Source organism: Podarcis liolepis (genome assembly GCF_965112155.1).
Source record: "Podarcis liolepis genome assembly, chromosome: 5".
Lineage (NCBI taxonomy): Eukaryota > Metazoa > Chordata > Lepidosauria > Squamata > Lacertidae > Podarcis > Podarcis liolepis.
The window spans coordinates 95,645,354-95,672,055 of NC_139556.1; the positions used below are offsets into that span (position 1 = coordinate 95,645,354).

At 46.7% G+C, this 26,702-nt stretch overlaps 1 protein-coding gene and 1 long non-coding RNA gene across 3 annotated transcripts in view; one reads left to right on the top strand and one right to left on the bottom strand.

Annotated features, from left to right (window-relative positions):
- Window positions 1-1,036: 1,036 nt before the first annotated feature.
- LOC310707495 lies at window positions 1,037-2,717 on the top strand. The gene is made up of 2 exons (XR_014526512.1): window positions 1,037-2,139; window positions 2,170-2,717. It is a non-coding gene; the product is annotated as an uncharacterized lncRNA (long non-coding RNA).
- The window catches only part of LOC310707304 (major facilitator superfamily domain-containing protein 8-like), a 31,076-nt gene continuing 6,171 nt past the window's right edge, over window positions 1,798-26,702 (bottom strand). The window contains exons 2-13 of one of the 2 annotated variants that reach the window (XR_014526421.1): window positions 26,216-26,401; window positions 25,184-25,246; window positions 24,049-24,168; window positions 21,327-21,406; window positions 17,825-18,137; window positions 16,141-16,214; window positions 15,116-15,199; window positions 12,653-12,782; window positions 10,755-10,877; window positions 8,033-8,163; window positions 7,763-7,908; window positions 1,798-5,159 (exon numbers count right to left, since the gene is read on the bottom strand). Coding sequence is in view for 1 of the 2 variants with exons in the window: in XM_083504322.1 (XP_083360448.1) it covers window positions 7,819-7,908; window positions 8,033-8,163; window positions 10,755-10,877; window positions 12,653-12,782; window positions 15,116-15,199; window positions 16,141-16,214; window positions 17,825-18,137; window positions 21,327-21,406; window positions 24,049-24,168; window positions 25,184-25,246; window positions 26,216-26,401 (1,394 nt within the window). In the remaining variant the exon portion in view is untranslated. Of the gene's footprint in view, window positions 5,160-7,527; window positions 7,909-8,032; window positions 8,164-10,754; window positions 10,878-12,652; window positions 12,783-15,115; window positions 15,200-16,140; window positions 16,215-17,824; window positions 18,138-21,326; window positions 21,407-24,048; window positions 24,169-25,183; window positions 25,247-26,215; window positions 26,402-26,702 lie in introns of those variants that run through there. The other variant, XM_083504322.1, reaches the window with a different exon arrangement.

Consider the following 26,702-nt stretch of genomic DNA (forward strand, 5'->3'; position numbering starts at 1 on the left):
AAAGGGGAGTGGGCAACTGGTTCAGAGCCACAGCCCAGACCCAAAGGAGCTGGAGGGATGCAGGGGAGATAACCCATGCACAGGGTGGCAGTTTTTGTGCAACACCCAGCCACTTTCACAGCCAGCACCAACCATTGGGGCTCGTGCTCAAATGAGAGCCACCCTGCTTCTGGGCCAAGCGTGTCTGCACTTGTATTTCAAACCTTGCCATTCTTCCTTTTATGCAGCCATAGGAAAGGAAATGCCCTCCTCTCTCCTTTGGGATGCTATTAGTGGTTTTCTGCTATGTTCTCATTTGTGGTGGCACAGAGCCCCCTGGTGGAACAGGCTTCCTCTTGACCTTCTCCTAAGACCATCTAGCCCAGCATCCTGTCCTCACAGAGGCCAGCCGGAAAACTCTCCCCTCCTGTGCTTTTCAGCAAATGGTATTGCTGCCTCCAACCACGGAGACAGAGAATTGCCATCAATAACCCTCACCTCCAAGAACTTGCCCAGCCATCAAGGTTGTGCAACTCGTACAACACACGGGCGACAATTATCCACACAATTAATATTCTTGTTCAAAAAACAATTTTCCACCATTTATCAGATTTGTGAGAATAAGACAACTACTTAGAAAGTAGCCATGAAAACTTATAAGCTATCCAAAATAAAGTGAACTTGCAGTGTCAGATTTTACTAAGTTCATCCAACTTCTTGACTCAATTTTTGTTTTTTCTTGTTTAGGTAAGTTCAAGAAGTAGATAGGTAAGTTCAACAATGTTCCCGGTAGCTGTGAAGTGCAGATGGAAAACAGGGTGCCAGCGTTCTATCCCTGTTTCACCCTGTTGTTGTTGTTTAGTCATTTAGTGGTGTCTGGCTCTTCGTGACCCCATGGGACTAGAGCACGCCAGGCACTTCTGTCTTCCACTGCCTCCCGCAGTTTGGTCAAACTCATGCTGGTAGCTTCGAGAACACTGTCCCACCATCTCGTGCTCTGCCGTCCCCTTCTCCTTGTGACCTCAATCTTTTCCAACATCTGGTCTTTTCCAGGGAGTCTTCTCTTCTCATGAGGTGGCCAAGTATTGGAGTCTCAGCTTCAGGATCTGTCCTTCCAGTGAGCACTCAGGGCTGATTTCCTTCAGAATAGATAGGTTTGATCTTCTTGCAGTCCATGGGACTCTCAAGAGTCTCCTCCAGCACCATAATTCAAAAGCATCAATTCTTTGGCGATCAGCCTTCTTTATGGTCCAGCTCCCACTTCCATACATCACTACTGGGAAAACCATGGCTTTAACTATACGGACATTTGTTGGCAAGGTGATGTCCCTGCTTTCCATTTCGCCCTAGCAGTCCATAAAGTTGAAGAGCTGCTACTTCGCCCCCGACAGGGCCAATTTATTGGGGTTGGCTGATAGCCCACTCCCTGAGCACAGTTTTCTGGGCTTCCTCAGTATATTAATATTAATTGTGTGAATAATTGTCGCCTATGTGCTGTATGGGTTGCACAATCATTATTAACAGCATACATTGTATTTCTTCAGCAGCCATCAAGGTTGGCAAGCTATACTTCAGCTACTTCCCTTTGTGGTAGTCCTGTGGTACCTCCCCTCTAGGGTGACCATGTGTCTTGCAAAGCCCCTACACCTTCGTTGGGTATATTGGAAATTTAAATGGTGCCTCTCAGCTATCTGAGTCCCCAGCAGCTACCCACAGGTGAAATTCAATAATAGCAACTAGTGAGCGGCCTTCAAGAGATGAGGCAGTTTCATACATTCAGCTAGCCTTTTATAGACGGTATTAAATTATCTCAGGCAGTTTCAGTAGGGTGTCAGTTTATTTTTCTTGTTCGTACAGAAATCCAAGAGAGAGACACAAACGCAAGAAACTGAGACACATGGAAAGACTGTTGGGATGGATTCCTGTGTTGGCATCTTTAAGGGACTTATCTGGGCACAGAGGCTGCAGGGCGGTCGTCACTTGAACCCCAACCACAGAGAAGCATCGCCACATGTCGGACTGCTTGTGTGAAGTGCATGAACACTCTCGCTCTCCCTCTGCCACATGGTGCAAGCCATTTTTATTTGCACGGTGGGGAATTGTTATCAGAGAAGCCATTTCAAAAGCTGCCCAGACCCACCTCCATGTAGGGAATATAGTGTTACACGACGAGCACCATCATGTTCATAGATACCACGTGGCACAGTGATATTGCATGGGACATCTCTCCTTCAGGGCCGCTGCTTCTCACACGGCTCACACTTGACAAACGTGATGATACGCTGGAAGGGAGCTTTGCATTTCGCAACTCACCTGGTTGCCATAATTGACTGGGGACTCCATGCAGGTGAGTGAATAGGCTGGTGGGGGATGGACAGATTGAACTACTCCTTCATTGACCTGCTTGATTTATGTGCTACCCAGAGGAGCTGCTGGCTAGCACAGAAATGAAGCAAATGATAGAGGAGTGGCATCATCAGACCTTCACCCACCAGCCCACTTGGTAAAATACTTTTATTTAAAATGGCCTGATAGGCTCACAGCTTGCATTTTGATGCAGGCTATGGGTGAGGCTTCCCCCTTCCAAGTCCAGATGAAAATTTAGGCTACTCAGCAGGCAGTCAAATAATAACAACAACAATTGCAGGCTACCAACTGTATGTCCACGAGTTCAGGTGTTATGAGAGCAGACAAACTTTCTCCATGCCACACATAACTTCATAAACCTCTACTATGTCGTCTCTTGTGGGTCTTTTCTCCAAACCAGAGGTTTTCCAGCTTTTTGAGTCCATGGCTCCCTTGACCAACTACATTCTTTCTGTGACACCCCTGGGGGGCTCAGGAGCCCAGTTATGTCACCCCTTGCCTGCAGAGCTGGGAGCTTCTCACCCTTTTCCGAACATCCTCCCTTGTGGAGGGTTCCCTCAGCCTCCTCTCCCCTCTCCTTGGGTGTCCTCTGGCAGCCCCCAGTCTCTGAGCTGTCCCACCCCCTGCCCCAAAGAGAGGTGCCTCTTCACACTGCCCCACAGGGGCCTGGGGCTCGTCCGTCCATTCCCAACAGCAAAAGCTGGTGGACTGGCTGGCTAGGCTACATCACCCATTTGCTTGCTTATCCCAAGGCCGCGTCAGCTCCTGGCAACCAGCAGTCCCCGAGGCATCATTCACCTGCAGAGCTTGTAGCCAGGGCTGCTGCAACAAACAGCTGTACAAGTCCTTGAGAGGCAGAGATGCAAGTAGGCATCAGACGAGGGAGGGAATGAAAGAAGGACAGAGGCCAGTGTTGTCCACAGCACCCTGACCATCATCCAAGGCACCCCAGGGTGCCGCGGCCCACTGGATGAAAACCACTGCTCTAAACTAAGAAGTTCCAACTGTTGCATCCTTTCCTCCTAGGGGAACTGCTATTCTCCTTAGTCATTTGGTTTGCCCTTTCCTGAGAAGTCAGCTCCATTCCATCTTCCCTCTCTCAACTGTCTCCTGGCAGCAGCTATCCCTGCACAGCAGGGGGTCAGACTGGATGACCCTCGGGGTCCCTTCCACCTCTATAATTCTACAATTCTATCATTGAGCTCATCGAAGCAGAAGGAAAAGAAGCAGCGTCACTCCATCAGCTCTGCCTCTCCTTGAGCCGCTTCCATTCCAGCAGGCCATTTTTAGAACTTTGTAAACTAAGCTGAGTTTGAGTCTTTCCTCCCACCCCTCCCCACACAAGAAAAAGAAATTGTTTTCCTTTGGTGTCGTGTTTTTAAGATTGCAACCTTGAGAGCAGGGAAGGTTATTCTCCATAAGCCACTCCGGGTGACCTTTTTCATACGAAGAGGGAACTAAAAATGCTTCAAACAAATGCAAGTCTGAGCGTGCAAATTTCCTGGTGACCATTTTCAGTGGGATTAATTATTGCAGCAATGTGGTTGTGTGCCTAACCAAAGGTCATCACAAAAATAACAAGCAGGAAGGGAGGAGGAAGTGTAAGCGGTTGGTTGGTTTTCTAAAATATAAGGCATATATCAAGTGTCTAAATAAATAATGACTGATTAGTATTTATGCATTCTTACGGTCTGGATCCAATGCAGTAAGAGAAACAGTCAGTGAAGTTGGAGGGGTGGCCCTGAATTTTGCCTCTCGCCATTGCTTTTCCCCTGTATCCCCTCCCAGAAGACATTTCAAACTCCACCCTGAAACCCAGGGCTTATTTCTAACTTTGGAGCTGGAGCGAGGGATATGTGGATATGGGGTTGGAGAGCCACGGGGTTCAGCTCTCCCCTGAGACCAAATCCTTATCCAGTGGAAATGACATCCACACCTGCTGCTCAGACAGCTGCCCAGTGTTAATCAGCCCTCCAAGACGCAGCTCAGCCCCTAAATGGCAGCACCGACAGATTAACTTGCAAGTCTGTGCTCAGGGACGCTGTTTGAACGCAGCCCAAACCTCCAGGATGCAGAGTGATTCTCAGTTACGCTCCGGCACCTCTCGCCAAACAGGCCCAGGGTCACACTTTGCAAGCATGGCAGCTGACCCCACTGCCCACTGCCTGCATGTGCAATATTGCAAGGAAACAACGACAGGTGCCATTTCGTGGCAACAACTACAGGAAGGGGCAGGGGAAAAGGCAGGGAGAGGGCAGCGCCAAGAGATGCAGAGACTTCCAGCAGGGATGAAACCTATGACCCCCTAGATATTGCCACTCTAGAACTCCCATCATCCATGACCACCCACTGGCCTCGCTGGCTGGGACTGATGGGCACTGGAGTCCAGCAATGGCTGGAGGGCAGCAGGGTCCCCATCCCTGGAGAGAAGCAAGCTTTAATATAGTGCCCACGGACCCCAGGTGAAGAAGAGGGCCCTTGAGAAACTGGGAGTGGCCACATACAGACAGCAGTCCAGATCCAAACACGAATCCGGTTCCATGGCTTGCCAGGCCCCGTTCAGGCTAAGAAATGAGGAATGCCATGGAAGGAGATGGCACTCTTTGCTCTTAGGGGGCAGCATGGAGCAGAGTCCTCGGCCAGGTGGTGGGTGACAGAAGAGCTGGCCAGGAGGAGGAACGTGAAATAGCACAAGTTGGTGGCTGAGCTCAATGGGTGGAGACAAGTTCTTTCCCACTCCCCATCCCAGCAGGAGAGCAGCAACATGGAACCGGGATCCAGCCAGGGTTGCCCAGCACCAGTCAAAGAGACACCTGCAGGAAAAGGACAGAAGCAGGATTGAGGCAGACCAGGCTCCTTGGGGGGACACAAGTCTCTTCTTCCCATACTCCATATTAGAACATCTGGTGGTCAACATCTTCACTATGATCCCAATGTCCCACTGCTGGTCAGCCACTACTAGTTCCAACTTTATTAACACGTACATGTCATAAGGAATTTGTGCACCTGCTCACATGGAACTGCAGCTGCCATTCTGCTGCTCGTTCAGCCCAGTTTGGAGGAATCCTTCCTTTTAATGTTTCAACCACCCTGAACGAATGAAGCCTTCACCCTCATCCCCAACTGGAACAAGAACCTAAGCCCCTCGTTGCTGTTTGCTCACCTGCATCTTGTCTTGCTAACCTCAGCCTTCAGACTGTGGTTCCTTACTGTTAATGTGTTAGCACATATGGGGACATGATGTATTTTCGCTCAGTGGTAACCACCCAAGATGCTGCTGTTAGGCAGGTTCACATTAGAATGTGAACCAAACTGAATTCCTCCCCCATCCCTGGCTCCTATGAATTTAAGTTGTTTAGGGACAGAACTATGTTGTTGTTGTTTAGTCGTTTAGTCGTGTCCGACTCTTCGTGACCCCATGGACCAGAGCACGCCACCAAAAACAGAGCAGCTGTGCTTCCTTCCTCCCTCTCCTCTCTACCCCACTGGGATTATAGCAGGGACGCGGGTGGCGCTGTGGTCTAAACCACTGAGCCTCTTGGGCTTGCCAGTCGGAAGATCGGTGGTTCAAATCCATGCGATGGGGTGAGCTCCCATTGCTCTGTCTCAGCTCCTGCCAACCTAGTAGTTTGACAGCATACCAATGCAAGTAGATGCATTTCCATGTGCTCTGGCACTCATCACAGTGTCACATTGTGCCAGAAGCGGTTTAGTCATGCTGGCCACATGACCCAGAAAGCTGTCTGTGGACAAATGTCAGCTCCCTCGGCCTGAAAAGTGAGATGAGAGTCGCAACCCCATAGGCCCCTTTGACTGGGCTTAACCATCCAGGGGTCCGTTACCTTTACCTTGGGATTATAGCAATGCAAAAATATGCAATATCGCCACACTGCAAATTCACCTAACATAGTCTAGCTCCACAGCATTAGGTGTCATTGGGAAAGGACTGTCTCTTACAGAAGAACATGCATGCAGAAGGTCTTCGGTTCAATCCCCAGCATATCCAGGTGGAGACGTCCATGTGGAGAAATATAATTATCTACATGGACCAATGGTCTGACTCTGAATAAGGCAGCTTGCTAAGTTCCACATCATCTATGTTTGGTCTCCTGATTTGTAACCAGTAGACACCTTCAGCAACTGAGCTTCAGATTCAGTAGGATTCCACAGGCAAAGTTTCATATGTGGACAGACGCAGGGCAAAAACATTTTAATAAACAGAGCAACATGTACGTATTGGTGCAACTTATATGCAAAACAATAAGAAAACATGGAATTTCAAGCACCAAAACAACCTCAATTATCACAATTAAGACTTATTGAGGGGGAAAGCCTCTTGCATTTATGAATTGTGATTTTAAAGGAGGTTTCCCCCCCCCCCCATATTAGCAAATGTGACCATTTGTTCCATATTGCAAAAAAAGGGGACCACCACCAAGTTATCTGTCTGGCCCAACCAAAGATGTACATGTTCTTTCTTGTCCTCCACAACAACCAGAAAATGATTTCAATCAAAATCCAGGTACGTTCCTGTGTGTGTGTGTGTGTGTGTGTGTGTACACTCAATAATACATTTTTTAATATGTATTTATATGCAGACATGCCTGGTAGAAAGAAGACCAGAGCAATCCCCACCACCATTGCCTCAATCTACGTGGGACTGCCCTTGAGAATGACCCAGAAACTCCAGCAGGTGCAGAACGCCGCGGCAAGACTCCTTATGGGGTCTTCGCTGCGAGATCACATTCATCCGGTGCTATACCAGCTGCACTGGCTCCCGGTGGAGTACAAGATCAGGTTTAAGGTGCTGGTTTTAACCTTTAAAGCCCTATACAGCCTAGGACCCTCGTACCTACGGGACCGCCTCTCCTGGTATGTCCCACGGAGGACCTTACGGTCTTCAGACAAAAACATATTGGCGGTCCCAGGCCACAGGGAAGTTAGGCTGGCTTCAACCAGAGCCAGGGCTTTTTCGGTTGTGGCGCCGATCTGGTGGAACGCTCTGTCACAAGAGACTAGGGCCCTGAGGGACTTGACATCTTTCTGCAGGGCCTGCAAGACAGAGCTGTTCCACCAGGCCTTTGGCCAAGGCACAGTCTGACCTCCTCCTTCAGTAATCCTCACAGAACTCTAGCCGATATGGTTGCCATTGATTTGATTCTGAATTTATTTTAGAATGAATTGATTTTAGAATGCTGTGTTACTTTTATTGTTGCTAGCTGCTCTGAGCCCGGCTTCGGCTGGGGAGGGCGGGATATAAATAATATATTTTTTTTATTATGATTATTATTCTGCATCTCCTTGCAGGAAGACTCCATCGCCAGCTTCTCCAGGCCTCACTTGGCTACTGGAGTTTGAGAAGCCACACGCTCAACCATCAGACCAGGGTGATGGTGGAGGAGACATGTGCTCTCACCTGGGTGAGCAGGACCTTCTCTGTTCCTTCAGAAGCACCTCCATCCAAAGGGGCTATCATGAGCTGCATTCATCTTCAGATGTTTGCGATGACACGTATCTTCTGGGCGGCTCCACCAGGTATGCATATGAGAGCCCCACCATGATCTGCCAGAGAAGAGGAGTGGGTCAGCACAGTGGGGCTGGGGAGAGGGAGAGGAGGAAGAAGGGATAGGGAGGTCTCACTGTGACCCCAGAATGCAGTTCCACAGCCAGGCCACTGGGCACTCACCGTGAGGAGACTCAGCAGACCCATCATCACCCCCAGCATGATGTCCAAGTTGTTGGTCAAGCCTCCAGCCCACAGAGGCCCAAGGATGGTGGCCACGCCCCCTACAGAGCGACGGAGACCCTGACTGAACCCTGTAGAAGAAGAAGAAAGCATATTAAGGAATATTTATCAGTGTCTTCAGTCCCGCCCCAAAAGGCTCCCATATCCATTTTTTTTAAGACCCTTGGCTTGTTTCGGGAGGCGACTTCAATGCTTGGGTCGGCCTTGTTCCCCCACAAAATACAATATTATCTGGACCAAACTTGGAGGACAAACCTGAAATCTGTCAGAGGGCAGCAATGGACATCACCTCTAACCGCGCTGGGAAATATCTTTGTGAACTTATAATTAAGAATAACCTTTTGTTACGGTCAAGGGGATCAAGAGGGTTATTTTACTTTTATCTCCCCCAGAGGATTTACTAGCACCATAGATTATATCCTAACATCTAATAATGTGCCAATTAACAGAGATACCTTCAGGATAATTCCCAGAGCCAAAAGTGACCACTTTCCACTTGAGTTATGTCTGACATCATTCGTTTCTCCTGCCTTTCCTAAATTATTGGACAAAACGAACTATCTGATACTTGGAAACAGAAGGTTAAAATGGAATGCACAGGTCCAAGAAAAAATGATTCAGATCCTGGATTCCCATGAATTTGCTTTATTAAAGGGGGAAACGTCGATAGAAACAGAAAACTTTATGAGAACATAATCAACCGAATGCGCCCACTGATGACCACAACTAGTGTGATAAAAAAACAAAAAGTTTAAAAGACAGACTTGGTTTGATAAGGATTTGTTGTTTTTTTTGCAAATCATTCCCTGTCATCAGGCTTACAATAAAAAGACACAGCACAAAAGGAAAATAGAGAGGAGGAGGAGGAGGAAATGAGCTCGAGTGGCCGTTCTTTGTTACAAATTCCATTTGGGTTGTGTGTTTGCTTCATCTAAAGTCCTGGCTGCTCCTTCAGCCTGCTGTGCCTCAGTCAATTCTCCGTGTCAAGCAACCACAAGCAGTGGCAAAGACAGAACTGCAATTTCACTTCCGTTACTTGACAAGCCAACAGACAGAGCAAACCCAGGCGAGTCATTTTCCCAAGCCTGGAAGGATGTTGCAACAATGCTTTGCTGCTCTCAGGAGTGGGGGGGTGTCGAGAGGCAGACCTTTTTTCTTTTTTCTTTTTAAAGAAAAAAAGGAAATCAGGCTGCAGAGCAATCCAACACCAGCCAACAAACAAGCCTTGCAAACAAGGGCTGGAGAGGGCAAATGCCGCACGCAGTAACTGGACCCAGGAAAGCGCAGCCTGATCAGGAAGCGAATACTAGCCTGGGAAACTGAAATCCTGGTAGAAATAAGACACTCTGCCCTCTGGTAGCCACGCCAGAGGGAGAGATGCTAGACCTTTTGAGATAGTTCACCTGGACCAATCTATCCCCGAAATGGCTTTAAACACAATACGAAGTTTTCAGCGAGCAGGTGGTTGTGTTCCTGTATCGGCAGAGTTCTGCTTTGATGCTACCTGTCCAGACAGCTACCAGGAGGGTCACAAGGGTCATCTAGCCCAAGCCCCCCACAATGCAGGAATTGCAATTCTGGTGCATAGCAGTTAAGGCACCTTGGATCAAGGGGGGAGCTCTAGCACCACTCTAGACCAAAGGATCCACCCATGTCATAAAACAAGACTGGAACTATTTAGCCACTGAGTGCTAGAATTTAAGGAATAGTTCCTTTCTCCCCACCCCCAAGAAACCATGATGATCCTGTAATTATCCAGTGCTCTGAGCACTGAAAGATTCCTTCTCCAGCACAAAGAGTGCGCGGCTACCTTTGTAGGAAGGCGTGGAGAACCACGCACAGATAAATCTCCTTTGAAAGTAGATGATGCAAGACTAGAAGTACACATCAGTGTGGACACAGGTGTGCACATGGCTCAATACAAACATGCAGCAGAACATGAGTAGAGCCTTGAGGTGTCAGCATGGGACTGCATTACTTCAGGCTGAAGGGAGAGAATGCCTGTTCTGAACACTCCCTGCAAGCTATAAAATTAGATTAATAGGGTGAGAGTCTATTCCCAGTTATCTTGGCCCTTTATTGTTTCCTTTATGCAGTATTTGTTTTCTAACTACACACACACAAGCTTGGTATCTGAAGAAGTGTGCATGCACACGAAAGCTCATACCAAGAACTAACTTAGTTGGTCTTTAAGGTGCTACTAGAAGGAATTTTTTTATTTTGACTATGGCAGACCAACACGGCTACCTATCTGTAACGAGCTTTAAAAACAGTGCCATCCCCACCTACAGCCTGAAGTGACACAGTTCTAACACACCTCGCTTGTTGGACTGGTCATGTTGGGCGGATGCCCGCTTATTGTCTTCCAAAGAAATTACAGTCATACCTCGGGTTACAGACGCTTCAGGTTGTGAGTTTTCGGGTTACAGACTCGCCGAAACCCGGAAGTACTAGAACGGGTTACTTCTGGGTTTCAGTGCTCACGCATACGCAGAAATGCTAAATTGCACTATGCGCATGCACAGAAGCGCCGAATCGCAACCCGTACGTGCGCAGGCGCTGCGCTGTGGGTTGTGAATGTGCCTCCCGCATGGATCACGGTCGCAACCCAAGTGTCCACTGTACTCTATTCTGAACTTTAAAATTTGAGACACAGCCTTACCTTGCGTTCTCTCAGCCGTGACTTTAGAAAAGAGCGACACTTGGGAGACTGCAACAAAGGGAAGGCCCAGGACTTGCAGGAAAACGCCCACGACCAACTCTGTAAGGAGAATGGTAAAGGTACCTGGAAGAAGCAAAGCACACAGAACTCAGTAAGGAGGAGGAGCGAGATGATGGAGAGCAACAAGGGATGATCTGTACGTGCGAGTGCACTACTCAGGTTGAAAGGCATTTCCTCCCATCGCCTCCAGTGGAAGGTTTTCGATGGAGCCCACTTAAACACAGAGAGGGGGCAGGGATCAGCTTGTGAGCACATGCCCGTCCCTTGTCTGTGTGAACTGGAGAAAACAAGGAGCTGTCCGAGGCGATTGCCATAAGATCTGCAATTCACATATGCATGGCATCACCACTTTCATGCTGCAGCCATGCGCCGCACAGGGAAAGATGCCCGGGCTATGTCTGAACAGGCCTTGCACCAAAGCAACCCTGTGGCCTTTTGAATGGTGAGGTGTAACATCAGGCACAGCCGTTGCATTCCAAGCCGCATGGGCAAGAATTAAACCTATGGATTTTGCATCAGAGGATGCTCGTTCACCTCCCAGTGTCAGGTGCATGAACCAAAGACCAAAGTCACACAGTTAGTGAACTGAAGGCTAAGGTTAGCTGTATTTTTACACCTCCAGGGAAGATGGAATTACATCTGCCTCTCTCACACAAGTCAAAGGGTTTTATGCCCTCCCCAAAGCCCACATTAAAAGATCTGAGGCAGTCAAGTCGTGCATCCACAGCAGTGGCAAGAGGAGGAATGACTGCTGGGAGGAGCGCAGAGAGAAGAAACGCCATCATGCATCTGCAGCAGCACAAGTAGACCCCTCCCTCTGCCCCAGCTGCAACAAAACATGTCTCTCCCGTATCAGTCTTTACAGCCACAGCAGGCGCTGTAAATCTCCATCCCCAATGGCACATTGTCTCCAGAGACAGATGGATGCCAGAAGAGGGTGGGGAGGCACAAAGAGATAAGAATTGGTTACCCAAACAAATAAACACATGTTTTACCATGTTGGGTTGGCGGCCAATGTTTTAGATCTGGGATGGGGAACCCTTTGCACCCCGAGGGCCACATTCCCTTTTGGGTAGGCTTCTGAGGGCCAGATAGTAGTGGTGGGTGGGCCAGAGGCAAAAGTGGGCAGAGCATCTAAAGCAAATTTTACCATCTGCTTACGTATCCCTCTGGATACGGAAACTTCGGGATGCGAACGTGGCAAACCCTGGAAGAACTTTTCCGGGTTTCGCCAAGTGCGCATGTGCAGAAGCACTCTACGTGCCGCGCGCATACTCAGAAGCACTAAACCATGCCACGCACATGTGCAGAAGCGGTCCTCCGGTTGCAAATTCCTCGGGATGCTGCCAGATCTCCAGAACGGATCAGGTTTGCAACCAGAGGTAGCACTGTAATCTGGTTTCTAAACACACCCATACACCTTCCATCAAAACATGCAGGAAGCATTTCAGCAGGGCCAGTGAGGGATGTCGGGTTTGGCCTAAAGAGAGTTTCAAGGTCAAGACAAAGATCTGGAGGGCAGCGCCAGGCTCCCAGGTCCACAGTCATAGAATTATAGCATTGTAGAGGTGGACGGGACCCTGAGGGGCATCTAGTCCAACCCCCGGCAAAGCAGGAATCTCAACACTCCTGGCTCTGGAACCACTTCTTAATGCTCTCCCAGTTCATTCCAGCTGCAGCATTTCCCAACTGCAGCATGGGAACTGGGAATTCTGGCAGAGCTGGCTTCCGCTTCGCATAGGCATGGGGTTGATCAAGGATACCAGCTTCACCAAAGAGGATCAACAGGACCATGGAAGGACCATGACCGCGTCTTGTCAGGAGCTGAGCAACGTTACCTCGGGGTCGTACCAGGAAGAACAGGCACCAAGCACAGGCTATGTTGCAGATGACCAGGCCAAGGACCAAGAGGATGCGGTCAGACAGGCGAGTGCTCAGGCAGCGCACCAGGAAGAAGCCAGCAATGACCTGAAGGCAGAGGGAGAGAAGACCGCCATTTTGAGCATCACAGACTTCTCACATGACTAGACATCAACGGTGCAATCCTATTTCTACCAAGAAGGAGGCTGCGTACACCTGAAAGGTTTAACATATACAGCAGAACCATCATTTTCAAGACAACCTTCATCCCCAGGCCTGGCAAATCAAGAACTATAGTTGATGATCTGATAGTCTTTACTTGGACTGCATTATTTTAATTCATGTCCAACAACTCCTATGGCATGTCTATGCTATAGGTTTGTTTTTTTAAAAAAATATATTTTAATTTTCCTTCATTGTTGTAAGTGTTCTGTTTTATAAAGTGAAGTAATAACTAAAAAAATCATTTAATATAAAATAAAGAACAGTACTTTTTTACCATGACATATTGCAACATTTCTTATTGAAAATCCTTATTCCATTGTATTAGGTCTAATGATTTGCTTGGCATAATTCCGATTATTATTATTATTATTATTATTATTATTATTATGCCACTCATCTGACTGGGTTGTCCCAGCCACTCTCATGGGCTCCCAACAAAAATAGTAAAAACACAATACAGCAACAAACACTCCTTATTCTTTCACTTATATATTTTTCTGTTACTCTTTCCAGGTGATTTTTCCTTAGTTTGCACTTATCCTGGATTTAAATTCTTGATAGCCTGTTGCTATATGCGTCATAATATTTTTCCCCACCCATACTAAAAATTCCTGTAAAGATATGTTTTAAAAAGGAAACAGCCATGAGCATCTTGAATTTGGCTTGGAAACGGATTGTTGTCAATCAAAACCCAGCATTATATAACCCTGGATTCAAAGTCAAGCTGTCTTCAAGGGCAGACCCACGTACAGCAGTCAAGAGGTGCATACACCACCCACAAAAATAGCTAAGCCTTAGTTATCAGTTTATCAGACACTTGGTGAAAATGAATCATGGCAGGGAGTGGGATATCTATGAAAGTAGGGATGAAGAACTGGATCCGGCTGATGGACTGGATTCCCAATACCTTATTCCCGGTAGCCAACTTTGGCAATGTCATAATGACGACAGGTGACCCAATTTTGCCGGGGGTTAAAGGAGGTTGTCATAACCAGCCTGTCAATCAGCAGTAACAGCACCTTCCTTTGAAGCTGCTCTTCCAGCACCTATTCACCTTCAAAGGTATAAGCACCAGTCAGGACCGCAGGACCACCTCTCCCCACATGAACCATCCCAGACTCTGTACGCATCATCTGAGGCCCTTCTTTGTGTGCCTCCTCCACGAGAGGTCTGGAGGTCAGCAATACGAGAACGGGGCCTTTTCTGCAGTGGCTCCCCATTTGTGGAATGCTCTCCCCAGGGAGGTTCGCCTAGCGCCTTCATTACATTCATACCTCACGTTACGTTCTTTCAGGTTATGTCCCACAGCAACCCAAAAGTACCAGAAAGGGTTGCTTCCGGGTTTCGCCACTCACACATGCACAGAAGCGCAAAATGACGTCACACACATGCGCAGAAGTGGCAAATCGCAACCCGTGCGTGCGTAGACGTGCTGCTGCGCGTTGCGCTCTTTTCATGTTGCAAATGGGCTTCCGGAACAGGTCCCATTCACAACCAGAGGTACCACTGTATGTATTTTTAGGTGCCAGGTGAAAACATTCCTCTTCTACCAGGCCTTTGGCGGATTAATATCTTACAGCCTTTTAAACATATCTGTGGGAAGGGGTGGAAGCAATTATTTTTGTTGTTGTTTTGGTTTAATTGTTTGCTTGTGTTTTATCTTGGATTTTATTCTGTGACCTGCCCTGAGATCTTCGGATGAGGGGTGGTATATGAATTTAATGAATGGATGAATAAATTCAGCTGTCACGGGGGGACCCCTTCAAAGTCCTTTTGGAGGAAGTGGCTTAAAGCAAAACAGCTTTCCCCAAACAGAGAAAATATGTCCTCTTTGCTACACTGAGTTTCCAATGATTAGGACACTAAATACCAGCTTCCCTCTCTAGTATCACTAACCAGATGAGTAACCAGGGCTAGATACCTCTTCCCTCGCCACCCCGAGACTGGAAAGGGTGGCTTGTGGTAAATAACCTTATCTCAAAGTTAACAGGTTCGGCGGTTCGCATACAGTTTAAAAGCCTGCCCAACCTGTTTAACCAGTGGCAACAGTTGGAGAAATTGGGCAGGGATCACGCTTACACACAAATATACACATGACAGAAATTGACATCCTCCTCAAAAACAACTTTCAGTTCTACAGAAGTCAGACAAAGTCACATTTTAAGGAGGGGGGAGCCCTTGTCTGAGGGCTCTTTGCCATAGGTCTTGGCACTCACCTCCACACCGCAGAGGAAATACATGATGCTGTTCTCCAGCTCCCCAAAATTCAAGAACTTCTGGGTGATCGGGGTCACCATCGTCTAGATGAAGAAAACATACGTGAGCATCCAGGAGCATAGGGGAAACCAATGGTCCCCTTTATGTTCCACCACCACACTAAACGGCCTCGGCCCAGTATACCTGAAGGAGTGTCTCCACCTCCATCATTCAGCCCAGACCCTGAGGTCCAGCTTTGAGGGCCTTCTGGTGGTTCCTTCCCTGCGAGAAGTGAGGCTACAGGGAACCAGGCACAGGGCCTTATTGGTAGTGGTGCCCGCCCTGTAGAACACCCTCCCAGCAGATGTCAAGGAAATAAACAACTATCTGACTTTTAGAAGACATCTAAAGGCAGCCCTGTTTAGGGAAGATTTTAATGTTTGATTTTTTTTATCGTGCTTTTAATGTTCTGTTGGGAGCCACCCAGAGTGGCTGGAAAACCAAGCCAGATGGTTGGGGCATAAATAATAAATTACTACTACTACTAAAGAGACGTAGGAAATGGGGATCTGGGAGATGGCTTTTTCTGGGGCAGCTCCTAAGCTGTGGCGCCCCCTCCCCTTCTTTGGCAATCACTCGTAGCCGAGTAAGATTGTTTTCCATAAACACAGTTTTAACAAGGCATCCGTGAGTGACTGTAGGTGTACCTAACATCTTCACTGTACAGCTTTCGTCATCTGCTGAAGATGCTCCTCTCCTCTCTGGCCTTTGACGCCTATAAATTAGGACCCACCCTATTCTTTTGACCTCATTGCTTGGCACAGATTTTAATTTTGCGTTACAAACTGCTCCAAATGCAGCCGGGAGGACTTGAGGTGCAGGGCGGGAAACAAAACAAATACCAACAACAAAGACATAATGAGAAATAATTGGCACTTCCCAAAGGGATAAGTAGTGTGAGAACCAGCCAGGAAGGGAGAGGGATAATCTATACAACGAGCATGGGATTTGCCTGAGCACGCAACACCTCAAAAATGTCACCTACCTCTAGGGCAGTTTGATTGAAGAGCGTAATGAACTGGGCTGTCAGCAGAACCACCACCTCTTCCCTCAGGTACTCTGCAATGACAAATCTCGTTGAGGCACAAAAGAGCCAAAACAACGCTGGACGGGACATTATTTCATTTCACTTTTAATCTGTATACCGCTTTTTTATATTATTATACCACAAGGTGGTTCACAAACTGAAGAAACAACAAAGATTGCACACCTCACAACAATCTGATCCGACACAAAAAAGTCACAATAAAAACTTAAGTTTAAAATAAACAACTAATATCACATGAAACAATATTCAACCATCCATTAGGATATAATAGTTAACAGTAAAGTTAAGTATCAGCACATAATAATTAAACAGTTTACACTTAACAATAAAGCATTGTTAAGCAGTAATCAATAAAAAATAATGGCAAGTCACAATGCATAAAATACCATGAAACATACAAAGCCAGGTAAAAGGATCAAACTGAGAAACAAGGACCTGTAAAATTATTTTTTTAAGAAACTTAACTTTAACCTTAACTTTGCCCCTGCCTGCCTCCAATTTTGTCCTTTCCTTGGAAGACGCTCTGTTCTCAAGGCCCTCTTCTGCCACGAGAGCTACTATGTCCCCACCAGAACATTTGGAAATTGATTGGCTTGTTTTATGAGGTGGTGACGGGGGAAAAAGTTGAGGCAGCATCCTCCAACATGCCAACTTTCTGAACTTGCAGACCAGAAAAGGGAGGCTCAGCTCTAGTCTTCTCCATGTGCCTTCTTGTAGGGCAAGCTTTGGATCAGAGATGGAGAACTTCGGGCCCAGGGATCAGATGTGGCCATAGACCTGCCCCCCAGGGCTCTCCCCCAAGCCGTGTGTCTTGCTTTTTAATCTTTAATGATTTATTATTTATTATGTTTTCATACATGCTGGAACCTTGCCAACAAAGGTCCGTATAGTTAAAGCCATGGTTTTCCCAGTAGTGATGTATGGAAGTGAGAGCTGGACCATAAAGAAGGCTGATCGCCGAAGAATTGATGCTTTTGAATTATGGTGCTGGAGGAGACTCTTGAGAGTCCCATGGACTGCAAGAAGATCAAACCTATCCGTTCTTAAGGAAATCAGCCCTGAGTGCTCACTGGAAGGACAGATCCTGAAGCTGAGGCTCCAATACTCTGGCCACCTCATGAGAAGAGAAGACTCCCTGGAAAAGACCCTGAAGTTGGGAAAGATGGAGGGCACAAGGAGAAGGGGACGACAGAGGACGAGATGGTTGGACAGTGTTGTCGAAGCTACCAGCATGAGTTTGACCAAACTGCGGGAGGCAGTGGAAGACAGGAGTGCCTGGCATGCTCTGGTCCATGGGGTCATGAAGAGTCGGACACAACTAAATGACTAAACAACAACAACAACAAATATACTGGAAGCCACCCAGAGTGGCTGGGAAAACCCAGTCAGATGAGTGAGGTACAAATAAATTTTATTATTATTGCTACCACCTGCAGTGAGGGCAGAGAGAGGTGGGTAGACCCTAGTCTACTGCAGAAAGGTAAAAGCCCCATCCACTGCTCCTCCCACTTTTGCCTCTGGCCCCGCCCACCACTGCCATGTGGCCCCTGCAAGTCTGCCTGGAAGGGAATGTGATCCCCTCTCTTTGATGGCCCCATACCCACCACGGAAGAGAGCTCACCTGTCATGGAGCTAATATTATAGGCGGGAGTCTTCTCCAAAGAGGCTTCTTCGTCAGCCAAGTGCCCATTGGGCACATACCGAACCTCGTCACCCGAAACAGCTTCCCGACGCTCCGCGGAGGTGCTGCCGTAGCTGCTACTCTCCGCTGCCTCCTCGTGTTGCACAAGAGGCTTTTCCTCCTCCTCTTCCACAGCGTCCCGCTCAGCCGCCGCTGGGGCCTTTGAGGAGTGCCCCAACGGCGGCGGCGGCAGGTCGTAGTACAGCGTCGCAACAATGATCTGCAGAAGCAGCCACACCATGCACATGAAGATCTGAAGGAATGGAGGAAAGAAAAGCCTGAGCATGAATGCATCGCCCTGAACCGTCATTTATTTATTTGTTAAATTTATGTGCTACCTTTCATCGGAGGATCACAGGGTGGTTTGCTACAACAACAAGTCCCCCCCTTTTTTTTGTAATGTACACAGTATCTTTTTCTGTTTTGTTTTTTCTGCATGGGTACTATTTGTAACTATACTTTCTATGGACTCAGCTGCTTTAGTAAAAAAAAAACAGCGATTTGAATGTGCTATAAACATGCAACACCAGATGGCACCAGAGAGCAAGAAATTTTAAAACACGATTTTCCATAGAGATTTTTTTCTGACTTAGTTCCTGACTTATTTGTAGCATCCCCCCCCCCCCCGTGTCTGGATCCACCCTTTTAAAATAAAGTATATATATTTTTTAAAAGGACACAGGGACTTACAGCCAGCCTGCTTGCTGGATCAGGCCAATGGCCCATCTAGTCCAGCATCCTGTTCTCACAGCGGCCAACCTGATGCTTGGGGGAAACCAGTGAGCAGGATTTGAGCACAAGAACATTCTTGTCTCCTGTGGTTTCCAGCAACTGGGATACTTCAGAAGCATGGCTGCCTCCAGCTGTGGAAGCAGAGCATAGCCATTGTGGCTAAGAGCCATCGATAGCCTTCTCCGCCTCCATGAATTTTTCTAATCCTCTCTTAAAGCCATCAAAGTTGATGGTAATCTAAGGAATGTTGAAATGACGTTTGGTTGAAAATAAGTGGTACTGGTAAAGAGATGCTTAAGAAAATGTAAATAGGGATTGATAATTGGAAATGGATATTTATAATAACAGGCTAATATATGGAGTAAGGATAAACGTTAGAGGGTAAGGATTTGCTGAATTTAATATTTGAATTGGAATACAAAATGGGAGGTGTGAGGAGGTCAAGAAACTAGTGAAGAAAATATAAGATTTGAAAATAATCTATTTTTTGTTTTTAGCTCTGAACTTTGGTGTTTTTCTTTGTCTTTATTCTTTATTCTTTATTTTTCTTTTCTTTCTTCTATCAACTGTTTTTCTACTGTGTATATTTTATTGGTTTTGCTTTTGTAGTTTAAATGTTGGAATTGGTTTTTATTGTCTGTGAAACATTAATAAATATCATTTTTTTAAAAAAAAACAAAGTTGATGGTAATCACTGCCTCCTGCAAGACCGAGTGCCATAGTTTTAGCAATGCGCTGCATGAAGAACAATTTCATTTATCTGCCCTGAAACTTCCCACATTCAGCTTCTTTGAATGCCCCCCAGTTCTAGTAAAAATAAATAAATTAAAAATTGATTATTATTTTTTACAATTTTTTATTTTTATTATTTATTTTGACTGCATCAGACCAACACAGCTACCCCAGTTCTAGTGTTAGGAGAGAGGAAGAAAAACATCTCAGTATCCTCTTTCTCTATGCCACATATAATTTTGCAAACTTCCAGCTAGAACAATATTAAGGAGAAAAGATACTGATAACTCGTTTGCTAACAGCTCAAGACTAGAAGGACACTTCCACGAAGTCTATTACAAACTGGGGTTTTAAAAGCCTTATTTATAGCCGCATCCGAATAAATGCACTCACTAAGTCTGGATTCTCAGAGAGGAAGCGGATCTGTTGGGACTTTGCAGCTGCCTGGCGATTATTTTTGCACCTTATTTAATGACACAGTCGGCACATTCCATCCAAATATGATTTCATCTAGTTCTGGATTTGATTATATGAGTCTTTGATCCCCTATTTCTGTCTTATGTTGGAATACTGCCACTTTGCCTCTTTTACACAAGCTCTGATTTTTTCCCCCTTTATCTTTCATCTCTTTACTTGACACCTGACCGGGCTCAATTGCTTTTCTTTTTCTCTTTTGTTGAATTCTCGCAATGCTCTGCCAGCCTTGTCACACATTGAATGAAATAATAATTAAAAAGTTGAATAGTTGGGGGCAGATGGCTGGTTCTTCCCCTCCTGTGGTTTCCAGCCACAGAGTCAGAGCATAACCATTCTGACTTTCCTTCAGCCTCTAACAAAGACAAATAACTCCTCCCAAAGTTAGACTGGGTGTATTTGCACCAGACTTAGGCAGGAATAAAGTGTTAGAATTCCTGCTCCATGATTGCAGTCATGGGATTTTTGTCTTTCACATGACGGTGTATGTTTTGACTCCACAGAGTGGGAAGTGAGGGAGACTGGATGTTTGTATTACTAAGTTCTGTGAAGTGGGACTATTGTCCTTTGTTTTGTTTTTTCTCTTTGCTGTCTGATGCTAGAGAGAGAGAGAGAGAGAGAGAGAGAGAGAGAGAGAGAGAGGGAGCCATGTTGCAGTGCTCCGTGTGTGTTTATATGTAAATAAAGTAGATTAGCCAAAATGCTGAGTTGCTGGGGTCTGTCACACGCATGATGAGCAAACTCTGCGGATCCCTAAGTGTGCCAGTATCTGTTGGCATCGGTCGTTGTGATGTTCAGGTGGAAGAAAGCTTTTGAAGCTCCCAAACGAAAGACCAGGAGGGAGAGAATATGCCAGTCGGGCATGTTTCTCTGCCAGGGTCCTACTCGAGTGTAGGACAAGCTGCTGACATAAAATGGTAGGAACTGTGCTACTTTGGGACTATTCTGATACATTTAAATGATCCCCCACACAGGAGAACGCCCTGCACATAGAAGTCTAGTGTGCCAGGGACAACGGTTCCAGCCCAGTCCTTTAGCCGATTCGCTTGATTTTCCAATCGCAGGGACGTCTTCCTTTTCCACCCTACCTGCAATTTGAAAAGGCGCTGCCCATCCTGCCCAATCCGCCAAACAGCCATGTGCAGGGGCGGTGCATCCTGTTTTGTCGCTTGAGGAGAAATGTGCAAAGCCCCCGCTGCTACCAGCATTGCACAGCGGTTGCCCGCAAAGTGCTGGCAGCAGTGCCAACTTTCAGTGAGGTTTCCTTTGCAAGATCTCAGGCATTTCGTGAGACCCCACTGGAAGCCAGTGCTGCTGGAATGGGCAGGCAGCAAAGGAAGGGGGGCACCACCCCTCGGGCTCCTGCCGCTCAAGGCGGGAGCCTCATCCTGCCTCATCCATGGGCCAGGCCTTGCACCATTGTGGAGAGGAGCTTGCCTCATCCATGGGAGCAAATGCACCAGGCTGGATTATACATAGTTGCTAACAAAGTGCTTCTACTCACCCCAGGCGATGTGAACTTGTCGACCACGAAGGGCCCCACCTGGAAGTTACAGAGGCGCAGGAACAGGTTACAAGCTGGCCCTGGGGGGCAAAAGTGGCAAGTCAGGTGTCTGAAAGCAGCATGGCAGCAATGTACAAAAGCTTAGAATCTTAGAACTGTAGAGTTGGAAGGGACCCTAGTGCAAAACCCTGCAAGGCAGGAATAAGCCGCTGTCTCATACAGGAATCGAACCTGCAATTTTGGCATTATCAGCACCACGCCCTAACCAACTGAGCCACGCAGGCTGCAACCTCCATGTTCAGCTTGTTGTAGCATGACCTGCCCACCCACTCTCACACTATTCTCAGTAGCAGCAATCCTTTCAAGCAGAGGCACAGGTTGCCGATGGACATTTGGCCGGCCACTGTGAGACCAGGATGGTGGCTGGGACTGACCACTACAAACAAGTCCAAATTGTATGTTCTTTTACACTTCTGGCTGTGGAAGAGGGGCTCCTCCTCTCCTCTGAAGCCAGATCAGAAACACAACTACCTTTTAGAAGGTTGGAAACTTTTATCTGCTTATCTGCAGGGCTGAGGCACATACTGGGAGAAAGAGACTTTGTGCTAGCCACCAGACAATGGCTTTTCCCACCTGCTTTGCCCAACCCTCCAGCCCTAGCAGCCTTTCCCAGACCATGACTTAGGAACAGCAGAAGCAGCTGGGAAGAGAGGAAGAGAGTTCGGGGATTATTCTTATTTTTTAAAAAAATATTTTTATACATTGTGTGTCTGTGTTTTTAATTTTGTATTGTTATTTTCTGTACTGTTACTTTTATAGATTATAGTTTAGAAATTATAGATTGTAATTGTTAAGAGTGCATTTCTGTTTATTATTTGCTGATATTTAATTTTATTGTGTACTATTATATTCTCATAGAATCATAGAGTTGGAAGAGACCACAAGGGCCATCGAGTCCAACCCCCTGCCAAGCAGGAAACACCATCAGAGCACTCCTGACATATGGTTGTCAAGCCTCTGCTTAAAGACCTCCAAAGAAGGAGACTCCACCACACTCCTTGGCAGCAAATTCCACTGTCGAACAGCTCTTACTGTCTAATGGATGACTGAGTATTACTTCATTTGCTGTAACTTGTTTATTTTAATGTTACATTTTCATGATGACATTTCTGTAGTGGATCACAGTGCTGTAAGGTGTGCAAACTTTATGGTTTCTTTGGCTTGTGAGTTGCCTTGTATACAGCAATATAGAAAGGCTGTATAAAAATTAAAAGTGAAATGAAATGAAAAGAAACACTGCTTTTCCATGCAGAGGCTCTTGCTACATCAGGATATAATAATAATAATAATAAATTTTATTTATATCCCGCCCTCCCCAGCCGAAGCCGGGCTCAGGGCGGCTAACAACACTAAAATAGTGCAACATTATAAAAACATCATATCAAGGAACTGGGTCTACAAACAAGCCCAAACAAGCCTTCATTTGTATTGCACCTTTAAAAAAACCTACACCTTTCTCCTTCTCTGTGTGCGCATTTCAAACTGCAACAATTGCACTGCACCCAGTTTGTTCCTCTGAAAGCTTCCACACTGTTTTGTAATAATAAATAAATTGTTCCTGGTTAAGCAGGGAAGGGCTGAGGATTAAGCCTCCCGCTTGCTCCATATGAAACAAAGCAAGCACGTTATGCCATACCAAGCAGTTAATCTGCATGTTCTTGTTCCTCAGAGCATCAGAAGAGACCTGCTGAGTCAGGTTAAATAATTCTCTGTCCCAGCATCCTGCTCTCCCCGTGGCCGGCCACATGCCGATGAGAAGTGCACAAACAGGACCTGAGAGCAAGAGAACTCTCCGCACATGTGAATTCCCGCAACTAGGATTCAGAGACATGCTGCCCCTGACAGCAGAGGCAGAGATCCGCCACTGTAGACATTAACCCTTGATCGTCACATCCTCCACGTGTTACATCTTCTCCGTGGCAACTGCAGACTAAGCAAATGGTCTTGATTGGAAAATTGGTCCACAAATGGACTGATCTCTACCTCTGATTTCCACCTGAGTCCCCACAAACATCCAGGGAGGTATGGTAATATCAGAAATGCGTAGCCAGGGCAGGATGAAAACCTTTAGAGGACCCGAGCACTTTGGTACCCCCAAACATATCTAATTCAAAGTATTAATAATAATAAACCACAGAACAAAATTTGATTTGTCGAAATGAAACAAAATTAGTGAAATGCAGATTAAGTGATAAAGACTGAAAAATCTTCAGATGTAGTTGAGGGAAGTCTAAAATATTGTATAGGATATGAACATATGTTATATGATTTATGGAAATTATATGTAAAATTGAATAAAATAAGAAAAAAAGAAGAAAATTCTCCTTTTTTTAATTGATCAGATCCTCAAAACTAATATTACACAACACATCTGCTTCTATACTTTGTAGAGATAAGGCACCCAGCCTGCCTCGTTGCATATTTCTTCTTTTGGGATTTTTAATAGACTTCCACTGAGAAAATGAACGCTCAGCTGAGCCATTTGTAGCCATCAATGTTAAAAACCCGGCAATGGAAAAATTTCTGTGGTGCACCCCCCCCCCCCCCGCTTCCCTTAGTGCCCTAAGAATGTGCTTATTTTGCTTAATGGTTAACCCAGCCCTTTCCATAGCAGACAGGAATATACTGAAGGTTTTTAGAGGGCAGAGGAAACCAGACTTACCGATGAGTAGCCCAACCTGTCTGCATGCCATGACAGCCGCAAACACCGTGGCGCGCTCCCGGGACGTGGTGGTTCGGCTGAGGTAGCCAAAGATGGATGCTCCGGCTCCTGTGCCCACACCTGCAGGGGAGGGCCAAGTACAAAGAGTCAGAGGGGGGAAGGGGGGACAGAGGACAGAGGCCAGAGGCCATCCTAGCTGTAAGTCCTGAAAGACCTGCTCCCTGCCTTGCAGAGCTTTTTCAACCATGCTGAGGAAGGCATGCCCCAGACTGACTCCAACTACAAAAAAAAAAAACAAACTAATGCTGCTGAACAGACTCTTAGGCTGGGGTTTTGTTTGGGTGTGGGGGCCAGTTGTGGCTGTTAATTTTTGTATCGTTATTTTTAGATCTTATTCTGACTTGTGGGTAAATCATTATCAGATTGGTTGTGTACTTTTTGATGTGTTTCATTTATCGTTTATGACCGCTTTTGTTCTACAGTGGTACCTTGGTTGTCGAACTCAATCCGTTCCAGGAGTGTGTTCGACTCCTGAAATGGTTCGAAAACCAAGGCACAGCATTCGCAAACCGGAACAATCACTTCCGGGTTTGTGGCATGCGGGAACCAATTTGTTCGACAACTAAGCCGTCCGACAGCCAAGGTACCACTATATTTGTAATTATGCAAATTTCTTCACGCTGGAAGACACCCTGAGTATGGTTCTAAGTATGGAAAGGAGGCATACAGATAAAATGATCTGTGTATGTATGACAAAACCATCCCTAAAGCACGGGGGGGGAGGCTACTTTTGGCCTGCAGGCTGGGTTCAAGTGAAGGAAACCTTTGGGAGGGTGCATTCCAACAGTGGGCGGGGCTCTAGGTGGAAGTGGGTGGGGCAAAAAGCAAAGCAAAACAAGGAATGCGAAATTCCAATCCAGTGGTATCCATTTTAAATGGGGGGGGGGGATAAAAATGAAGGAATGCTCTTTCCATCCCCATTAGACAACAACAACAAAAATACATTCGCACCCCAATTTATTTTTAGAAAAGAGGAAACTGTGTTTTTCTCCAAGACCCACCACCCAAATGCAACTATTATTCAAAAAAATCTCACATGTGCAAACATAAATACACCCTCCACTCTATCACTTACCTGCCACCAGCCGACCACTCAGAAGCATCCATTTGGAACCACCGACAAAGTACATGAAGTTCCCTGGAAGCGGAAGACACAGGAAAGACAAGCGTGAGTTGCAGAGGAAACCAGGCTAAATGAATCATCTTGCTCTAGAGAAAGCAACTTTCTCCCCAGTATAGCAATCCACTAGAAAGCAGGGCACAATTCAAGTCTACACGCCCTTTTTTCTGGGCTCCCCCTCTTTTTGCCAGTGGGATTCAATCACATGCTGGTCGATTCAGCTTGCGTGGTTAGGGTGGACTTTGCGCTCTTGTGCAACAAACCCACTTCCCCCACTTTCCTTACTTTTTGCTGTAAGGAAAGTGATGGGGAAAATGAGCTGGAAAGTGCAAGATGCAACCATCCCTTGGCAAGTCGCCTGAAAGAGATCTGACATTTTAAATCCCTTAAGATAAGACGAGCCTGCTGGATCAGGCCCATGGCCCATCCAGAATCCTGTTCTCACAGTGGCCAACCAGATGCCTATGGGAAACCCACAGGCAAGAACCAAACACAAGAGCCCTCTCCTCTCCTGTGGTTTCCAGCAAAGTTTAGCTTCCACCTACCGTGGGGGGAAAGGGACACGGGTGGCGCTGTGGGTTAAACCACAGAGCCTAGGACTTGCCGATCAGAAGGTCAGCAGTTCAAATCCCCGCGACGGGGTGAGCTCCCGTTGCTCGGTCCCAGCTCCTGCCAACCTAGCAGTTCGAAAGCACGTCAAAGTAGATAAATAGGTACCACTCCGGCGGGAAGGTAAACGGCATTTCCGTGCGCTGCTCTGGTTGGCCAGAAGCGGTTTAGTCATGCTGGCCACATGATCAGAAGCTGTACGCTGGCTCCCTCGGCCAATAAAGCGAGATGAGCGCCACAACCCCAGAGTCGGCCACGACTGGACCTAATGGTCAGGGGTCCCTTTACTGTGGGGGACTGGAGTCTCATCTGCATGCTTTGACCCCAAACACAACCACTGCCCCTGCCGCCACCACTCTCAATGCAGCCCCCACTTACCTGCTATCTGAAACAAGTTGGCGAAGAGGATGATGGCCTTGGTTTTATGGGTACGGTCAGACCAATATCCAAACAGCGGGCCTGTGATCAGCCCGGCAAAGCTAAAGGCAGAGATGCCCAGGCCCAGGAAGTAGGGCTCGGCATTGAGAGTTTGCAGGTAAGCCCAGAGGGTGGGCAGGATCACAGCTGCGGAGAGGCGAAAAAATAAACTCCAGTAAATAGAAAGTATCAAAAAGAGCATCCATCAGAAGTGGCTTCCAGAAAATATGATGATTAATACTATTGCTATTTAAATTTGCATACCCGCGGGTCTCAGGGCAGTTACAACATAAAAACACAAAATACATAATGAAAGTAAATACCAAAACAACCCAATCACATTTTAAAAGGACATCGGATGTCAGTCAGCCAAAGGCCTGGTTAAAGAGGAACCTTTTTGCTGGTCACCGAAAGGTGTATAATGAAGTCACCAGGCGAGTCTCCCTGG